The sequence below is a fragment of the Crinia signifera genome, chromosome 2 (assembly GCF_055691185.1).
Source record: "Crinia signifera chromosome 2, ASM5569118v1, whole genome shotgun sequence".
NCBI lineage: Eukaryota > Metazoa > Chordata > Amphibia > Anura > Myobatrachidae > Crinia > Crinia signifera.
In genome coordinates, this window is record NC_139218.1 from 191,004,257 (window position 1) to 191,020,850 (window position 16,594).

The following is a 16,594-nucleotide window of genomic DNA, read 5'->3' on the forward strand; positions in this document are numbered from 1 at the left end:
GTATATAACACAGGAGTGCTATGACCTAATTTACATACAGCCCAATACTGTCCCACTATGCTCTAAACCCCACTGTCTGATCACAGAACCCGGGGGAGCTACTGCATTCAATATGCAATTAACCAGGACAAGCTTGAGCACAGCCCTGGCATTAGTAGTCAGGAGCCTCCAGCAGCGTGCAATGGCGGCAAGTATGTTAAAATGACCGCCAGAACCGCGTGATAGCTGGGGAAGTGTCATGGTCTCTGGGAGCAAACCCTGCGGTAAGCTTCCCTCCTGACCAGCTCCGTCCTTACAATTGCGTCCCTTTTTGAAAGGGTAGCTGCGCCATCAGGCTATACTCATATGCCCAGGCTGGCCGGTGGTACTTGGGCCAGCCTTGCAATGTGTGCAGGACACCAATATAGGAGTCCCTGTGTCACTATCGCTGTCCTCTAAGATTGTACAAGAGGCAGCTAAACTGGTACAGCTAACACCTATACTTCTGACATGCAGTGATGGTGTTAACACAGTTATGAGACATAGCACAATGCAAATAATAAAGTGGCACTGAGCTCCGCAAAGCACAAAGGCCGGCAGGAGCATAAAGTACTGTACCCTGTGCTCCAGTAGGAGAGGTACAGGTGGGATTTGCCCATATGGCCCGGCAGTGAAGAGATGGAACTCCAGACTGGCAGAGAGCTCTCTGTGTCCTTCTTACACTTGCAGCAGGCAGGCAGGAAGAGATCAGGGCTGGAAACCCCGTGGGTACATCCTAGCTCCTGTCTCCGGGAGAGGGGCTGTGTGAGGAGAGGCTCCCTTCCCCCTACTAGCAAATGGCCACCGGGATTTCATGACTCATGCAGCGTCGGTAAAATGGCGGGGATCCGGCGCTTGCCGGGCGGCCCCGCATACCGATGCCGCTGCCCACACTCAAAGTCTCCCTGGTGGTCCAGCGGGTCAGGGTGCACACCTAGTGAAAGGCGGCATTCTGGCCGCTTGCTAGTGCAGCCCGGCGATCCCCCCCACCGGGCTGCTCAGCCGCTATAACTGCGTGCGCATTCGCACTCCCGGCGGGGAGCGCGTTACCTGAAAGCGGTTGTCACCGCTGATGTCCCGGTCCCCGTCGCGGCTGTGCTCTCCAGTGCTTCAGAGCCAGCCGAACACCTCCGCTTGTGGAAGCCACGTGGGTGGTGTTGGGCTGCCGGGTCCCGGGTGATGGAGCGCAGTGCAGGGGTCTAACAGACCCCCAGCGCTGCTGCTCTGTCACTGACCAATAGTCAGTGTAAAAACAAGAATAAAATAAAATTAAAAACGAAGTTTAAGCTGCTTTAACAGCAGCCCTTTCAAAATGCGTGTTGGCTCCTGCCAGCACAATCAAAACTGAAAGTAAGCTAGCCTAGGAGGCGGGGTAGAGGAGGGAGGAGCCAGGGCTGTCTCTGGGCAGTCCAGAAGTTTTATCCTTTCTGGTGCTGGAAAGGTCGTGACCTCACTCTCTACCCAATGTAATCCATCTGGCCCCTGACGTCTGCCGCAGAAGAAATGATATTTGCATGAGGGGGAATCATGTGCAACTTCTCAGCTTTACGGTACTGCCTTTGCTGAAAGTTTCCTTAGATATCTATGCAGTGCAAAGGAAAACTTGCAATGACCATAGGACACACGTATTACTTGGATGTGGGGGAATATATTTTTGTAGAAGAAAAAAAAAAACTGCGATCTATAGAACCCCACATATATAATTTCCCATGTAACAAAGAACACACTGTAATGGGAATGCAGCTTAAAGAACTTTTCTAAAAGACTGCTACTCAATGACTGCACCTGTGCTTTCTGCAGCAAAATATTCTTTATTCAAACTGAATGAAAATCAGAAGGTCACCGAAAAATTATGAAAAACGAACAAGTTTCAGGTGTGGAAGGAAAGACATGTGGCTAAGATGATAATTGGGAAACCTAGAAGTTACAAAGAACCATTAGACTTTTCCCTGCACTTCGAAAGATGTCATGAAACTTCTAAATGAACCAGAACCACAGTATTTTGGGTTGATATTTTCAGAACTTTGCCTGTTTTCTTAACAGAATGCCCACCTGGCAATTACCCAACTTCCTAAGCATCAAAATAGACATCCACATATCAATAGCATGCTTCAAGTATGAACTTGCTGCTTTAAGACTTGCCAACTTCTTTTGATGCAATTACATTTTAAACTGTGGAGAAGCTAATACACCATGAGATATATATTAAAAAATGCTTTAATTCCTGAAATAAATATAAAACATCCAACATGAAGAGCATACTGCAGCTCCATATAGTAGAAGAAAGTCAGAGAAAGGAAAGTCAAGCCATTGTGGGAGAGGCTGATCTAGACCGTGGTTTCAGAGGAGAGCTAACTGATTGGGCTTCCTCTTCTGTCTCCACTTTAATAATCTCCATATGAGGAGGAGGTGACTGTGGAGAGACAGAACCACCTCTAGCTTCGGAGTGGGCGACGATCTCACCCTCCTCAATTTCCTGATCGGATTCTGTGGTAAACGCCACAGTGTCCTCTCTCTTGATTTTCGAACATGGCTCTCTACTGCTGCTTCTCTTTTCACGACTGCGTTTAAGATTTTTCTCTTTACTGCTACTACGGCTTAAATGCCTGCCATTCCTTCCACTTCTTTCCTTGCTTCGACTCCTCTCTCTGCTTCGGTTTTCTCTCTTTTTTCTTCTGCTTTCTCTTTCCTCTCTGCTGCGACTTCTACTTCTTTCTTTGCTGCGACTATGTCGGTCTTTATTCTGGCTGACGCTTCTATCCCTGCTACGACTCTTATCTCTACGTTTCCTATCCTTGCTTTGCCTACTGTTCCTCTCTCTCCTATGTCTATTCTTCCTATCCCTGCTCCTACTTCGATATCTATTGCTCCTTTCAGTGCTACGGCTTCTATCCTTATCCTTCCTTCGACTTCCATCCCTATGTCTTCTTTCCTTACTTAGACTCCCTTCCCTCTTTTCCTTGCTTTGGCTTCTTTCCCTATCGTTGCTCAGACTCCTACTTCTTTCACCAATCTCCTTAGTTGGACTTCTTTCTTTACTGCTGCCATTCTCTTTATCTTTGCTTTCATGTCTTTCTTTGCTACTGCTCTCCCTCTCCTTGCTGCAACTTTTCTCTTTGCTCCTACTTTCTCTACCCTTGCTTGGACTTCTTTCCATACTTCCATTTTTCTGCTCCTTGCTAGGACTTCTGCTCTCTCTCTCCCTGCTTTGGCTAGTACTTTTCTTTTGTTCTTCACTGGGGCATTTGCTTTTCTCTTTGCTTCGGCTATCCCTATCTTTTCGTTCCTTGCTAGGACTCCTACTTCTCTCCCTGCTCCGGCTCGCCTTACCTTTACTGTGACTACGACTGCCCCTTATCCTATTCTTGCTTGGACTCCTACTGTCTCTCCTGTCCTTACTTCTACTTCGACTATTACTTTTATCTCTGCCTTTTGCCCATTCCTTACTGTGACTCCTACTATCCCGCCTTTCCCTGCTAATACTTCGACTCTCCCTTCTGTCCTTGCTATAACTCCTGCTCCTCCTTTCCCATCTTCTGCTACGAGAGCGAGACCTGAAAATTAGAAGGAAAGAGAAGTTTAACAGCTACAGACCAACACACTGTATTTTAATCAATAGTCCAGGTCAAACTAAATCGCCACTCACCTTGATCTAGAGTGACTGCTTCTCCGTGAGCGTGACCTGAAATACAGAACGAGAAAGATTATTCATGTCCTACAAATTCTAATCAATATATGCAAGAGGGGTGGTTTTGATTTCAATCAAGTTCATGTTTTTCCCATCTCCCAGAGGGTGCACATAACACTAAGATGACATTTAAAAAGGTCCACAGGAGGTCTGGAAAATGTGCAATGTTAGCAGTCCTTAATGACAAAATTTATCCATCTCTACACTATTACACTTACATTAGTAACAAGTATGAATTAAATAAGGGTCATCCTGTGTTAACCCCTTCATGACAGAGCCAGTTTGTGCCTTCATGACAGAGCCCTTTTTTTCAAATCTGACATGTCTCACTTAAGTGGGGATAACTTTTTTTTGCTTTTACTTATCCCAGTGATTTTGAGATTGTTTTCTCGTGACACATTGTACTTCAAGTTAGTGGTAAATTTTGGTCGATACAGTCTGTGTTTTTTTGTGAAAAATACCAAAATATCGTGAAAAAATGGAAAATTTAGCAATATGCAAAATGTCACATTTTCTGCTTGTGAGACAAATAATCATACCACTCAAAATAGTTAATAACTAACAAAGACTATATGTCTACTTTATGTTGCAATCATTATTTCAACCTCCTTTTCATTTTTTTGGACACTAGGAGGCTTCAGATATGACTAGCAAATTCTCAAATTTTCAAGAAAATTTCAAACACTGATTTTTTTAGGGACCAGTTCAGTTCTGATGTGACTTTGAGGGACTTGTATGTGAGACACCCCCATAAATGATGCCATTTCAAAAACTGCACCCCTCACAGTATTCAAAACAGCATTTTGGAAGTTTGTTAACCCTTTAGGTGGTTCACAGGAATTAAAACAAAGTGTAGGTGAAATTTCAAAATTTCTTTTTTTTTGCAGAGTTTCAATTTTAATACATTTTTCTAACGAATACAGTAGATTTTACTAGAGAAATGTGACTAAAAATTGATTCCCCCAATTCTTTTGTTTTCAAAAATATCCTATATGTGGCCCTAGTGTGCACGTTGACCAAACCACAGGCTTCATAATAGAAGGAGCACCTACTTGATTTTGGAGCCTCCTTTTTATGAGATTTTTTTTTAGGCACCATGTAGGTTTCTAGGCACCATAAGTGCTAAAAATTAGGAACCTCCCCCACAAGTCACCCCATTTTGCAATCTACACCCCTCAGGGAATTCATCTAGGGGTATAGTGTACATTTCAAACCCCCAGGGGTTTCACCAATTTTGGTACAACTGGGATGTGAAAATGGAAAATTACATTTTTTTACACAAACATGCAGTTCTGGCTCAAAATTTTTCATTTTCACAAGGAATGAAGGAGACAAAGCACCCCAAAATCTGTGCCCCAATTTCTCCCGAGTACGGCAATGCCTCACATGTGACCAAAAAATACCAGTTGGGCGCATGGCAGGACTCAGAAGGGAAGGAGTGATTTTTGGATTTTGCAGCACAGATTTTGGTGGAATAAATGGTGGGTGCTATGTTGCACCAATACAGTGGAACCCCCCCACAAGTCACCCCATTTTGCAAAGTACACCCCTCAGGGAATTCATCTAGGGGTATAGTGTACATTTCAAACCCCCAGGGGTTTCACCAATTTTGATACAACTGGGCAGTGAAAATGAAAAATTACATTTTTTTACACAAAAATGCAGTTCTGGCTCAAAATTTTTCATTTTCACAAGGAATGAAGGAGACAAAGCACCCCAAAATCTGTGCCCCCATTTCTCCAGAGTACGGCAATGCCTCACATGTGACCAAAAAATACCAGTTGGGTGCATGGCAGGACTCAGAAGGGAAGGAGTGATTTTTGGATTTTGGAGCACAGATTTTGGTGGAATGAATGGTGGGTGCTATGTTGCATTACCAATACAGTGGAACCCCCCCACAAGTGACCCCATTTTGCAAACTACACTCCTCAGGGAATTCATCTAGGGGTATAGTGTACATTTCAAACCCCCAGGGGTTTCACCAATTTTGATACAACTGGGCAGTGAAAATGAAAAATTACATTTTTTTACACAAAAATGCAGTTCTGGCTCAAAATTTTTCATTTTCACAAGGAATGAAGGAGACAAAGCACCCCAAAATCTGTGCCCCCATTTCTCCAGAGTACGGCAATGCCTCACATGTGACCAAAAAATACCAGTTGGGTGCATGGCAGGACTCAGAAGGGAAGGAGTGATTTTTGGATTTTGCAGCTCAGATTCTGGTGGAATGAATGGTGGGTGCTATGTGGCATTAGCAAGACCCCCGAAGCACGGTGAAATGATGAACCTAATAATCCATAGATGTGTGGTATATTTTGAAACACTCCTTTATACATAGGCCGGGTTTGTCGGGGCAAGTTTCACAGTGGAAAATAGTTTCCTTTCTTATTCCCTTTTTATAGCAAACTTTGCACCTTTTTTGTGTCCTGCCCTTTCTTGCAGTGGAGGGGATTTCGTTGGGAAAATGCTGCCCTGGTACAATACGGGGGCCAGTACTAGAAGTACTGGGGCCCTCTGCCTGCTGGTTCCCAAATATTAGGCCCTTTATGACTTCCTCTTGAAAGTGCATAAATGTCTCCCTCTGGCCGGTAGAACGGAATAGCACGTAAGCGTTATACAGTGCCATCTGGATGATATACACGGCCAGCTTCTTGTACCAGATATTTGTTTTCCGCAGGGCACTGTACGGCTTCAGTACCTGATCTGAAAGATCCACTCCGCCCATGTACTTATTGTAATCTAGGATACAATTTGGTTTTGAGGTGTGGGTACTGGTACCTCGTACAGGGATGGAGGTGGTACTCTCTCCATGAATTGTTGTCAGTATAAGGACATCCCTCTTGTCCTTATATTTGACCAACAACATATTTTCGGTGCATATTCCCCTGCTTTCACCCCTTCTCATTACTTGGGCAATGTGCGTTTTTGGGAGGCCTCTTTGGTTCTTACGCACAGTACCGCAAGCTGCTGTACCTCTTGAACCAAGGGCCTTAAACAGGGGGATGCTGGTGTAAAAGTTATCCACATAGAGGTGATAACCCTTATCCAGGAAGGGGTGCATTAAATCCCAGACAATTTTTCCACTAACACCTACGAGGGAGGGGGGGCATTCTGGCGGTTCAATTCTTGAATCCTTCCCTTCATATACCCTAAACTTGTGGGTGTACCCTGTGGTGCTTTCACACAGCTTATACATTTTTATGCCATACCTTGCCCTCTTACTGGGAAGGTACTGGCGGAATTTAACCCTTCCTTTAAAATGTATAAGGGACTCGTCGATGCTAATACATTTATCAGGGATGTATAGCTCTGCAAATTTGGCACTGAAATGATCAATGACCGGCCTGACTTTGAATAGCCTGTCAAAGGTGGGATCATCTCTGGGTGGGCACTGTGCATTATCGGTGTAATGTATAAATTTATGGATTGCCTCAAAATGAGTCCGAGTCATGGCCATACGGTAAAATGGGGTGCTGTACAGAACATCTGTACTCCAATATTGTCTAATTTGTGGCTTTTTTACTATGCCCATATGAAACACCAGACCCCAAAACGTCATCATCTCTACTGCATCTACAGGGGTCCACCTAGCAAATGATGACGTGGGGTTTTGAGCAATAAACTGCTGGGCATATAAATTAGTTTGGTCCACCATTAAATTTATAAAATCATCAGAGAAAAATAATTTGAAAAAGTCAATTTCTCTGAGACCTGTGGAATCAAATTGGATTCCTGGGATGGCCAAAAACTCAGGAACCTGGGGCTCAAAATTGTCTGGTGGTGGGGTCCATACGAGATCAATTATTGGGGGGGGGGGGGGTCTCAGCTGCTCTACGGGGGCGTCTTTGAGGGGGTCCCTCATCACCAGAGGAGGAAGAGGAGCTTAAGACGAATCCTTCAAATTCCCCGCTTGCCTCACTGGCTGTGTCAGAATCAGAAGCAAGCATGGCATATGCCTCCTCCACTGAATACATTCTTCTGGATGACTGGGATGACATTTGGGATGACATTTTTATTTTTGTGTTACTGGTAGTGAAATGTTTCAACACGTGTATAGTGTAGGGGGGGGTACAAACTTTATTTCAACCCGGGGGGTATGTAGTGTGTAGTGTGTATGTAGTGCAGAAAAAAAAAATACTTTATACAAAAAAAAAAAAAATTGAAGGGGTTAAAAAAAAAAAAAAATTGAAGGGGTTAAAAAAACAAAAAAAAAAAAAGGTCCTGCGCCAAAAATTGAGCACAGATGTTGGTCAGTAACGTCCGTCACTGAACAGCGCTCAAAGGCAACAGGAATTTGATCAAAAAAAAAAAAAAAATAGATCAACCCTGTGCCGAAAAAGCTGATCAGTGATGTACGTCACTGATCAGCGCACAGTGGCCACAGGACACCCACAAAATCACAATGTGTGTAAAAAAAAAAATTAAAAAAAGACCACACAGCACCCACAAAAAAAAAAAAAGGTGATCAGTGATGCGACACTGATTACCAGTGAGGGGCAGCAGGTGCACAACCTTTGGTGCAACTGGCAGCAACTGACAGGTATATATAAAAAAAAAAAACCTCTGCGCCCCCAAAAAGTTGCTGATCACCTCAGATATAGTGATCAGCACAAAAGGCGGGGGTAGCAGACACAAAATATACACTCTCTATCACTCTCTCTCTCTCACTATCTCTCACTATCTCTCACTATCTATCACACTGCAGCAGCAGCACTGACAGTTATATGTATAAAAAAAAACCTGCACCCCCAAAAAGGGGGGGTAGCAGACACAAAATATACACTCTCTATCACTCTCTGTCACTATCTCTCACTATCTATCACTATGACACTGCAGCAGCAGCACTGACAGTTATATATATAAAAAAAAAACCTGCACCCCCAAAAAGGGGGGGTAGCAGACACAAATCTCTCTATCTCTCACTATCTCTCACTATGACACTGCAGCAGCAGCAGTGACAGTTATTTATATATAAAAAACCCCTGCACCCCCAAAAAGGGGGGGTAGCAGACACACAATATAGCTCTCTGTCACTATCTCTCTCTATCTCTCTCTATCTCTCTATTACACTGCAGCAGCAGCAGGAAATCTCAGGAAGTCAGATCCAGGAAGCGTCCAGCACGCTACAAGCAGTGATCAGGTAAGGTATTTGCAAGGATCAGGTAAGTATTAGCAAGGATCAGGTCAGTATCACGGCAGATAGGCACGGTGACCGCTCTGCACGCTATTCCAGACCGGAATGGCGTCTGCAGCGCAGTCACCGTTAGTTTAAATGTCGCGCCTTGGCTGTGATTGGTCCGTGGGTCCCACGGACCAATCACAGCCTTGGGGGCAGGTGGGGTGAGGTGTCATCGTCACCGATGACCCCCTCATGCCCCCTGACGCCCGGCGGTGATTGACACCTGTGTTACCAAGCGTCTGATTCGCTGGTAACACAGGAAAACGCTGTGAATGGCTGTTCACACTGAACAGCCAATCACAGCGATCGCCGACGGGGGGGCGACATCGCAGCCCCCCTGGGCATGCAGGGACATGTCTGCTGTCAGGGACAGCAGACATCGTCCCTCTGTCACTGCGTCTCGAGACGCAGTGACAGTTTAAAGTCATGACGTATATATACGTCATGTGTCGGGAAGTACTTCCCGGCCATGACGTATATATACGTCAAATGTCGTGAAGGGGTTAAATCAACTTACAAACATTTCAACTCATCAGCTCAGAATTAGATACAATTTGGTACAGTTATATGGAAAGTATATGTAGTCTAATTAAAATACTATTTTTTTTTAAAAAGACACCACTCCCACCTCTCTAGCTTAATTAGGAGTGCTGCTAAGGGGATTTGAAAATATGCCGGTTGTGCGTTTGACAGATTTCTTTCTTAGCCATATTTTGGAAAAGGCATAAGATATTTAAGTAAAAATGTTTTTATTTTTTTTCTTAGACTACAGATACAATTTGGTATATGGAGAGTATATCTGTAGTCTAATAAAAAAAAAAAAAAAAAAACATTTTTTATTTAAATCTCATACCTTTTCCAAAATATGGCTAAGAAAGAAATCTGTCAAACGCACAACCAGCATATTTTCAAATCCCCTTAGCAGCACTCCTAATTAAGTTAGAGAGGTGGGAGGTGTGTCTTTTTAAAAAATGTAGTATTTTAATTAGACTACATATACTTTCCATATACTGTACCAAATTATATCTAAATCTGAGCTGGTGGGGTAAAATCAGTGTGTAGATTTTGCACAGAATGACCCAACATTAATAAATAATAATAAAAAAATAATAGCTGCAAATATTCCTATATACTGGCAAGTATGTAGATTCAGGGGAGATTTGAGGGGAAAATTACTTCACAGAAAGGGCAGGAATAAGTAGAATTGTTACCCATCAGAGGTGGTAGAAGCTTATAGGGCCCATTTAGCAAGGATCGCATATTCAATACGATTGGGTGGGGTCTTACAACCTAGGATAGCATTGCAACATGCGATACCATGAGCAGGATGTATAAATCTGCACCCACAAATGTAAAAGGCGCCTGTCCCTGCGATGTGCCCTGACCGCCGCCGGGGGAGCTATGAATACCACTTCCAGGGAAAACCCCTTGCTCGGCTGGCAATGCATTGTGTAGCCCATAGTCTATTGCAAAAATGACAGTAGCTGTGTGGGCCAATATCCAAAATACCTGGTAAACCAGGAAGCAATGCACCCCCCATAGAAACCTACGGGCGAAGAGGATGAGTATTGGAGATACTTGATGCAATCCCTCCACCAGACATACAGGGGATACCTAATATTTGTGGCTAATACCAGAAAAAGGAGTTTGAGGAAAGAACCGCAAATAAAGTACGATAAAGGATTCCTTTAAAAGTAGATAAATGGAAAAGGGCAGAATAGATCGTAAGTTTTAGTTATATAAGCGCACTTTCTCCAACAGGACTCAAGGCACTTTACAGACATAGATGGGACAAGGTGATTTTCTGCATTCAAGTTTTAGGTTTTTAGCTCAGTAGCAAAAGCTCCCATAATATTGTGACAAAAATAAAACATTAGCCACACCAACTTCCAAGTTGACCATTTCCTTTAAGTCCTATTATGTCTAGGTTTCTAATAATGTCTGTCAATCAAGTATCAGTATAACCTTAAGCCAATAAAGCTAATAAAATATAAAGACAAAAGTTAGAGATGAATTTACCTTTCTAAATAGCTTTGAGCAATGATCATCTGAATTAAAAGGAAGTTACTAGGGAAACCATAGGCTTTAAATACTCCATGTCCCCAAACTCTCCTTTGACAAATTGGCTCCCATGGTCGACTGCTATGAATCTGACGAGGCCACAACCTCCTTGATTTGATTGGGTTATTACAGGTATCTCTATTTATCATATACCATATGGAATTAACTGGAATATTATTCTCTTAACATGGTGTCATGTTTGCCCTTTGTCCTTTTACCTATGTTTTATTTGGTCTTGTTCTTCCATCCCCCTTTTGTTTGTTTTATTTTATTCAAATGGATGCTACCCTTCAATCTTGTATTTTGTGTATTGAAAGCAGACCTATTACTATCTGTACTAATGTTTTTACATATGCTCAGTACTGCCTATATGTTTTGTAACGGAACAAATCGTCAAAAAAAACCAAAAAAACACTTACTTACTAGTAAAATAAGAGCTGTACAAGACCGGATTATTTTTATAATGAAGTTCAATTACCTGACACCATTACACTGCAAGCTTCAGCACATTTCTCTTGAAGACAGCACTTGCGGAGGTATGCCTGACAAGTTGTTTTAATCATGTATTGCCAACCACAACAATAATGTTTTATAATATACTATTATGCATGATACAATCATGGCACTATAACCAACAACGTCCACCACATACAATTATGCATTATACAAATCATATGCCTTTACCTCGAGCGACTGCGAGAGGAAGAGTGTTTAACCAAGGATCCAGCCCTGTCCTCCACTAGACGGATCTTTCTACCATTGACCTCTGTTCCATCCAGTTTATCCAATGCCCGTTTCATGTCAGAGTAGGAGCGAAATTCTATGACTCCTTCATTAGGTCGACGCTGGTGAGCATCAGCAAAAGTGACCTCACCTGCTTGGCGCATAAAATCCTACAAGACAGTTAAATATTGTTTATTTATATTGTTCCACAAGGGTTCTGCAGCGTTTGACAATACATTTATCAGCAAAAATACAAGAAATGTATTACAGTACAAAGCAATTTAGGACAAGGTAAATAAAGGCAGTTCCATCAGGGGACAGGACACTGATGCAATTATCTGTGATGCATTTGAGCGAGTGACATGTAATATAGAAGCATTAAAAGAGTATAAAAGTAAACTACAAAAACAGACTCATGTGAAGTTTACAACTGTAAAATACAGATAAAAATTAAGTATCACATGAAAAGCACAAGGATATTGGAGGTAAATCCCTTTTTCCTGTATTAAAAATTCTAAATGTATTTTTTGTTTTAAAAACCTACCTTGAGGTCCTGCCAACTGCACCGTGTAGAAAGATTCTCCACCCTCAGTCGGTACATTGTACGAACTGGAGGGCCAAACTTGTCACTGCCACTTTTGCGGTAGCCAGAGCCACCTGGGACAGAGATACAGAAACATTCAGAGGATGCTGGGATGCAGTGTTATTTATGGCCGATAGCACTATCTGCTACTATTGTCTTATACATAAAAGAAAAACAGTCCATTACAAGCAGAATTTCTGAAAACCCTACAACAGCTAGCTGATCACTTACTATGACCTCAACCTATCCACCCTGTAAAAATAGGGTGCCCTTACTTCTGTTCTGTTTCATTTATTTTACTACTCAAATATTCCAACTCCTTAACAGTAAACTCATGCATCTGGTCAGTCATTTACCTCAGAGAAACGGACTCCCCTCAGCCACCCACGCTCACTCTGCATGCCATGCGTCGGACGGCTGCCTTGGCCCCCCGCCGACTGGTAAACCCAACACTCTCACCCACGTACGCGCCCCCCCCCCCTGCGGCACCTCCTTGGATCTCACGAGAAGAAGAGAGAGGAGGTGGATGGAAGAGGCTGCTCAGTGAATATTACAATGAGTGACCAGAGTAATAGGTCACACTGAAAGCCTTAATCTGCACCAATTCAGATAAATTCTAAGGCCTAGATTCTAGCGCAGTGGTTCCCAAACTTTGAGTCACGGCACTCTAGTAGAGCAGGCATTCCCAACCACGGTCCTCAAGGCACACCAACAGTGCAGGTTTTAGTGATATCCAGGCTTCAGCACAGATGTTTTAATCAGAATCCCTCAGATACAAATTAAGTCACCTGTGCTCAAGCCTGGATATCTACAAAACCTGCACTGTTGGTGTGCCTTGAGGACCGTGGTTGGGAATGCCTGCTCTAGAGCATCAAATAAATTTCACAGTACCCCTACGCCAAAAGTTTCCTATTGTGAAATGTGGGGGGAAAAAAAAGCTAATTAATAAATTGTGTTTATATTATATGTCATCATCCTTAGGGTCAATTACATACTGAGGGGCAGGATTAGCTGATGTTTGTCCACATATTTTACGAAGCCAGAAGTAGTTTTGCCTACTACATTAGCCTCAAATTATTTCAATTGCACCTGCGCCAATCCATGGAACCCTTGCAAGCCTCCCAAGGCCCCAGGGTGTCACGACACACAGTTTGGAAACTAATGGTCAAAGGGGTTAATTAAATTTTTTCAGGATGCACCTAAAGTACTGGACACCTGACAGATAATATACAATTATTTTGCAAGTGCTGCGGGCATAATGATACTCACCAAAAAGCACCATACTTAGAAGCATAAAGTAGCTAAACCTATACAAAGTACTGAGCATGCTTTGCTTGTCACATTAGGAGGCTGCCAGCAGAAATAATGGACAGCAATCTGCAAAATAGTTGAATATTGCCAGTCAGGTACCCCAATGCTTACAAACACCCCAACAAGTGAAATCTCCCCTGATAAGTGTCTGAATTCTGCAACAGTTGCAGTTTTGCAAAAATTTCTTGCATACTGGGGGCCACCCAGAACAGGTAGCCCCCAGCAAGCAAGTCATCTGTAATGGTGGAGAGTAGCTTTAGTTACAAGAGTTGAAATATGACAAAAATAAAAACACTGCTACATGTTCCAGCTCTAGTATGCAGCAGCTTCATTATGCCCACTACAAACACAACTCTAGAAATGTACATAGGAGTGTCATTTTTATCAGGTTTATACTAAGTGGTCCTAAACGGTAAAAACAATACCTCCCTTCCATTATAGCAGGGCTGGGCAACACCGGCCCTCCAGATGTTAGTGAACTACACATCCCAGGATGCCTTGCATCAGTTTCAGCATGGCCACATAGCAAAACTAATGCAAAGCCTCCTGGGATGTGTAGTTCATTAACATCTGGAGGGCCGGTGTTGCCCAGCCCTGCATTATAGGGTCTCAAAACCCACAATATAGAGGTAGAGGTGTCTTCATACATCTTTGCCAAACGGCCCATCTTGGTACGCCAGGTCACATGAAACCCTGCTAGCTTCGGGTGTTTTTTTGCCAGAAATGCAATGTGAACAGGATGCCGATTAATGTGACCTTTGTGACTTTTTTCTTTTCAATATAATGCTGTATCAAACATGAACTGAAGGCCAGAGTTGAAAAACACATCCCAAACAGGAACACAAAAACTTGGGATATACTTACTGCGGGTATCTCTCCTTGGTGCACGTGCATGTTCCACAATCACCCGCTCACCACAGAGGTCCTTTCCATTCATTTCATATACCGCATCTTCAGCATCACGCAAGTCTTCAAACTCCACAAAGCCATAGCTAAAGCAACATATGACACACGTTAATTATGTCACAGAAATTGTATTCTTGCTTGATCAGTGAAATTAATAATAAAACTAGTATCCAATATTAAAAGTTCAGGTAAAAAAAAAAATATATCAAAAAAGATCTTGTGATGGTCACAGAAAGGATTTATATGCAAAGTGATTGCCAGTCAGAGTCCATTCAGGGCAGTAATTGTGGAGTAGTGGCAACGCAGATATGTTGCAATTTGTTTGGAGGAGTGTATGCAATCCTGTCAGCAGTATAAATGCCCATGACGTTTTTACTTCCTGTGACCAAAGGGTCACAAATGGTTGACTTGCCTCATGGCTGTCTTTATATTGAAATGGTGAGTCAGATGCCAATTAATCTGGGGGCAGCGCTATTTGCATATATTCACATGGATGCTGCATACAAATTCACAGCTGTGAATGCATTTACATATATCTTTGAATCAGGCCACAATGGTGTAGTTCTCAAGCCTGACTGGTAGGGAACTCAAATACGTTCAGGCTTTGAAAACAGTTCTTACCCATGGGGAAACTAGATATACACTTCCACCTGAAGAGCCCAATATATGCAGGTATTTTATTGGAGGATGGCTTGCACGTGGGACAATTATATAGTGTACACAAGTTGTTTCAATTTAGGTAACCGAAGGTTTAATAAATATAACTTAAGAAAAGAGGGAAAAAATTACTTTAACACAGCAAGAGGAATATTAAAGCATAAAACGAGTAAGTTATGTAGGCCATGAAGCAGGAAACATTCTTATGTGGTAAAAGGGGGTTAATAAACAGTCGCGCCACAGAACCTGATCCTACTTTTTGGACAGTGAGGGACTAAATCAGTCACTAGCGCTGCGACCCTGCGTCCCCGTGTCAGTCGCACCACAGCAGAAAGCCCACATGAAGCAGTGCTGCGCCCCCTGCCGCCGCTCATGTTAATGCCGCTCCCGCTTTCTACAAAAACCACCTACCGCAGGCAGGGGACGGTGCACAGCACACACGCCGGCATGGGGCAGCTACATGCCGGGTACATCGCATACAAGTCAGGGTTACCAGCCGGGCGTAGGGATCCTCTTCACAGCGAACGAGCACAACCTGTAACAGCAGTTGCTCCCTCAAACACGTATACAGCGAGAACCGTCCCGTGGAGCTCCGTGCTAAACCCCAATAGGCGAGACAGTGACGGCAGCCAGCCACTGGCACTCAGGCCCGGCTTTTCCCGAAGCCCACCCAGGCCACGCTACAGCAGCCCTTACAGCAAATGGAGGCCGCACACTCACCCGTTCTTCAGATCCACCTCCACGATTTTGCCGAAGCCCTTGAAGAAGCGCTCCACATCCCGCTCACGGGCCCGGTGGTTGAGCCGCCCTATGTATATCCTCGGCATGGTCGAAGACCGCGACATGAGACTGGGTACGAGAGATGTGGCCGCCGCTACCCGGCGCTCGCCTCACACAGCTCCACTCGTGTTCTCGTCACACGCTCACCGCTGCCACAGCAGCAACGGCCAAGCGCGGGCTCCAGAGCGGAAGTAAGAATCTGTGGGCAGTACAGCCAGAGGGGGGTACGCAAGACGTACGTGCTTGCGTAGTTCCGGGACGTGTCCGTGCGTGCAACCATTGCTTGTCAATCCATTACCCGATGAAACTACCTCTACCCTACGGGGCGGAAATGTAATTGCATCCAACAAAATGGCACCTTCCATGCGGACACATATTCAAGTAAAATGTTGTATATGTGTCACGTGAGTCGTGACCTTAGTAACACGCCTGGAGAAATTACAAAGGTGTCACTTAGCTTGCGCTGGTTCAAATAAACATCAATCCAGAGGTATATGAGTCTCCGGGATGAAAATGAAGAAGAAGATATATATAGTGAAGTATTTAATCACAACATATAAAAACATCAATACAAATAAAAATTCATCACATCAAATATGGCAGTGGATAGGATAGCTTTACAGGGAAATTACCAGAGAGGGTGTGAACTGGTGTAAAAACACAGTTCATGCAGAGCATATGATTTGCA

At 43.5% G+C, this 16,594-nt stretch overlaps 1 protein-coding gene across 1 annotated transcript; it reads right to left on the bottom strand.

The window, feature by feature from the left end:
- Window positions 1-2,219: 2,219 nt before the first annotated feature.
- LOC146060343 (uncharacterized) lies at window positions 2,220-16,149 on the bottom strand. The gene is made up of 6 exons (XM_083173460.1): window positions 15,847-16,149; window positions 14,428-14,555; window positions 12,214-12,326; window positions 11,631-11,839; window positions 3,665-3,700; window positions 2,220-3,572 (listed from the first exon to the last, which is right to left on the bottom strand). The coding sequence occupies exons 1-6, from the start codon at window positions 15,969-15,971 to the stop codon at window positions 2,321-2,323; spliced, it is 1,863 nt and encodes a 620-aa protein (XP_083029586.1). The 5' UTR covers window positions 15,972-16,149; the 3' UTR covers window positions 2,220-2,320.
- Window positions 16,150-16,594: the final 445 nt, after the last annotated feature.

Coding starts and splice junctions, on each gene's coding strand:
- LOC146060343 (XM_083173460.1), bottom strand. CDS start 15,971: ATGTCGCGGTCTTCGACCATGCCGAGGATATACATAGGGCGGCTCAAC. Junction 14,556..15,846: donor GAGGTGGATCTGAAGAACGG/GTGAGTGTGCGG, acceptor ATGTTGCTTTAG/CTATGGCTTTGTGGAGTTTG. Junction 3,701..11,630: donor TCCTCTCGCAGTCGCTCGAG/GTAAAGGCATAT, acceptor TCTGTATTTCAG/GTCACGCTCACGGAGAAGCA.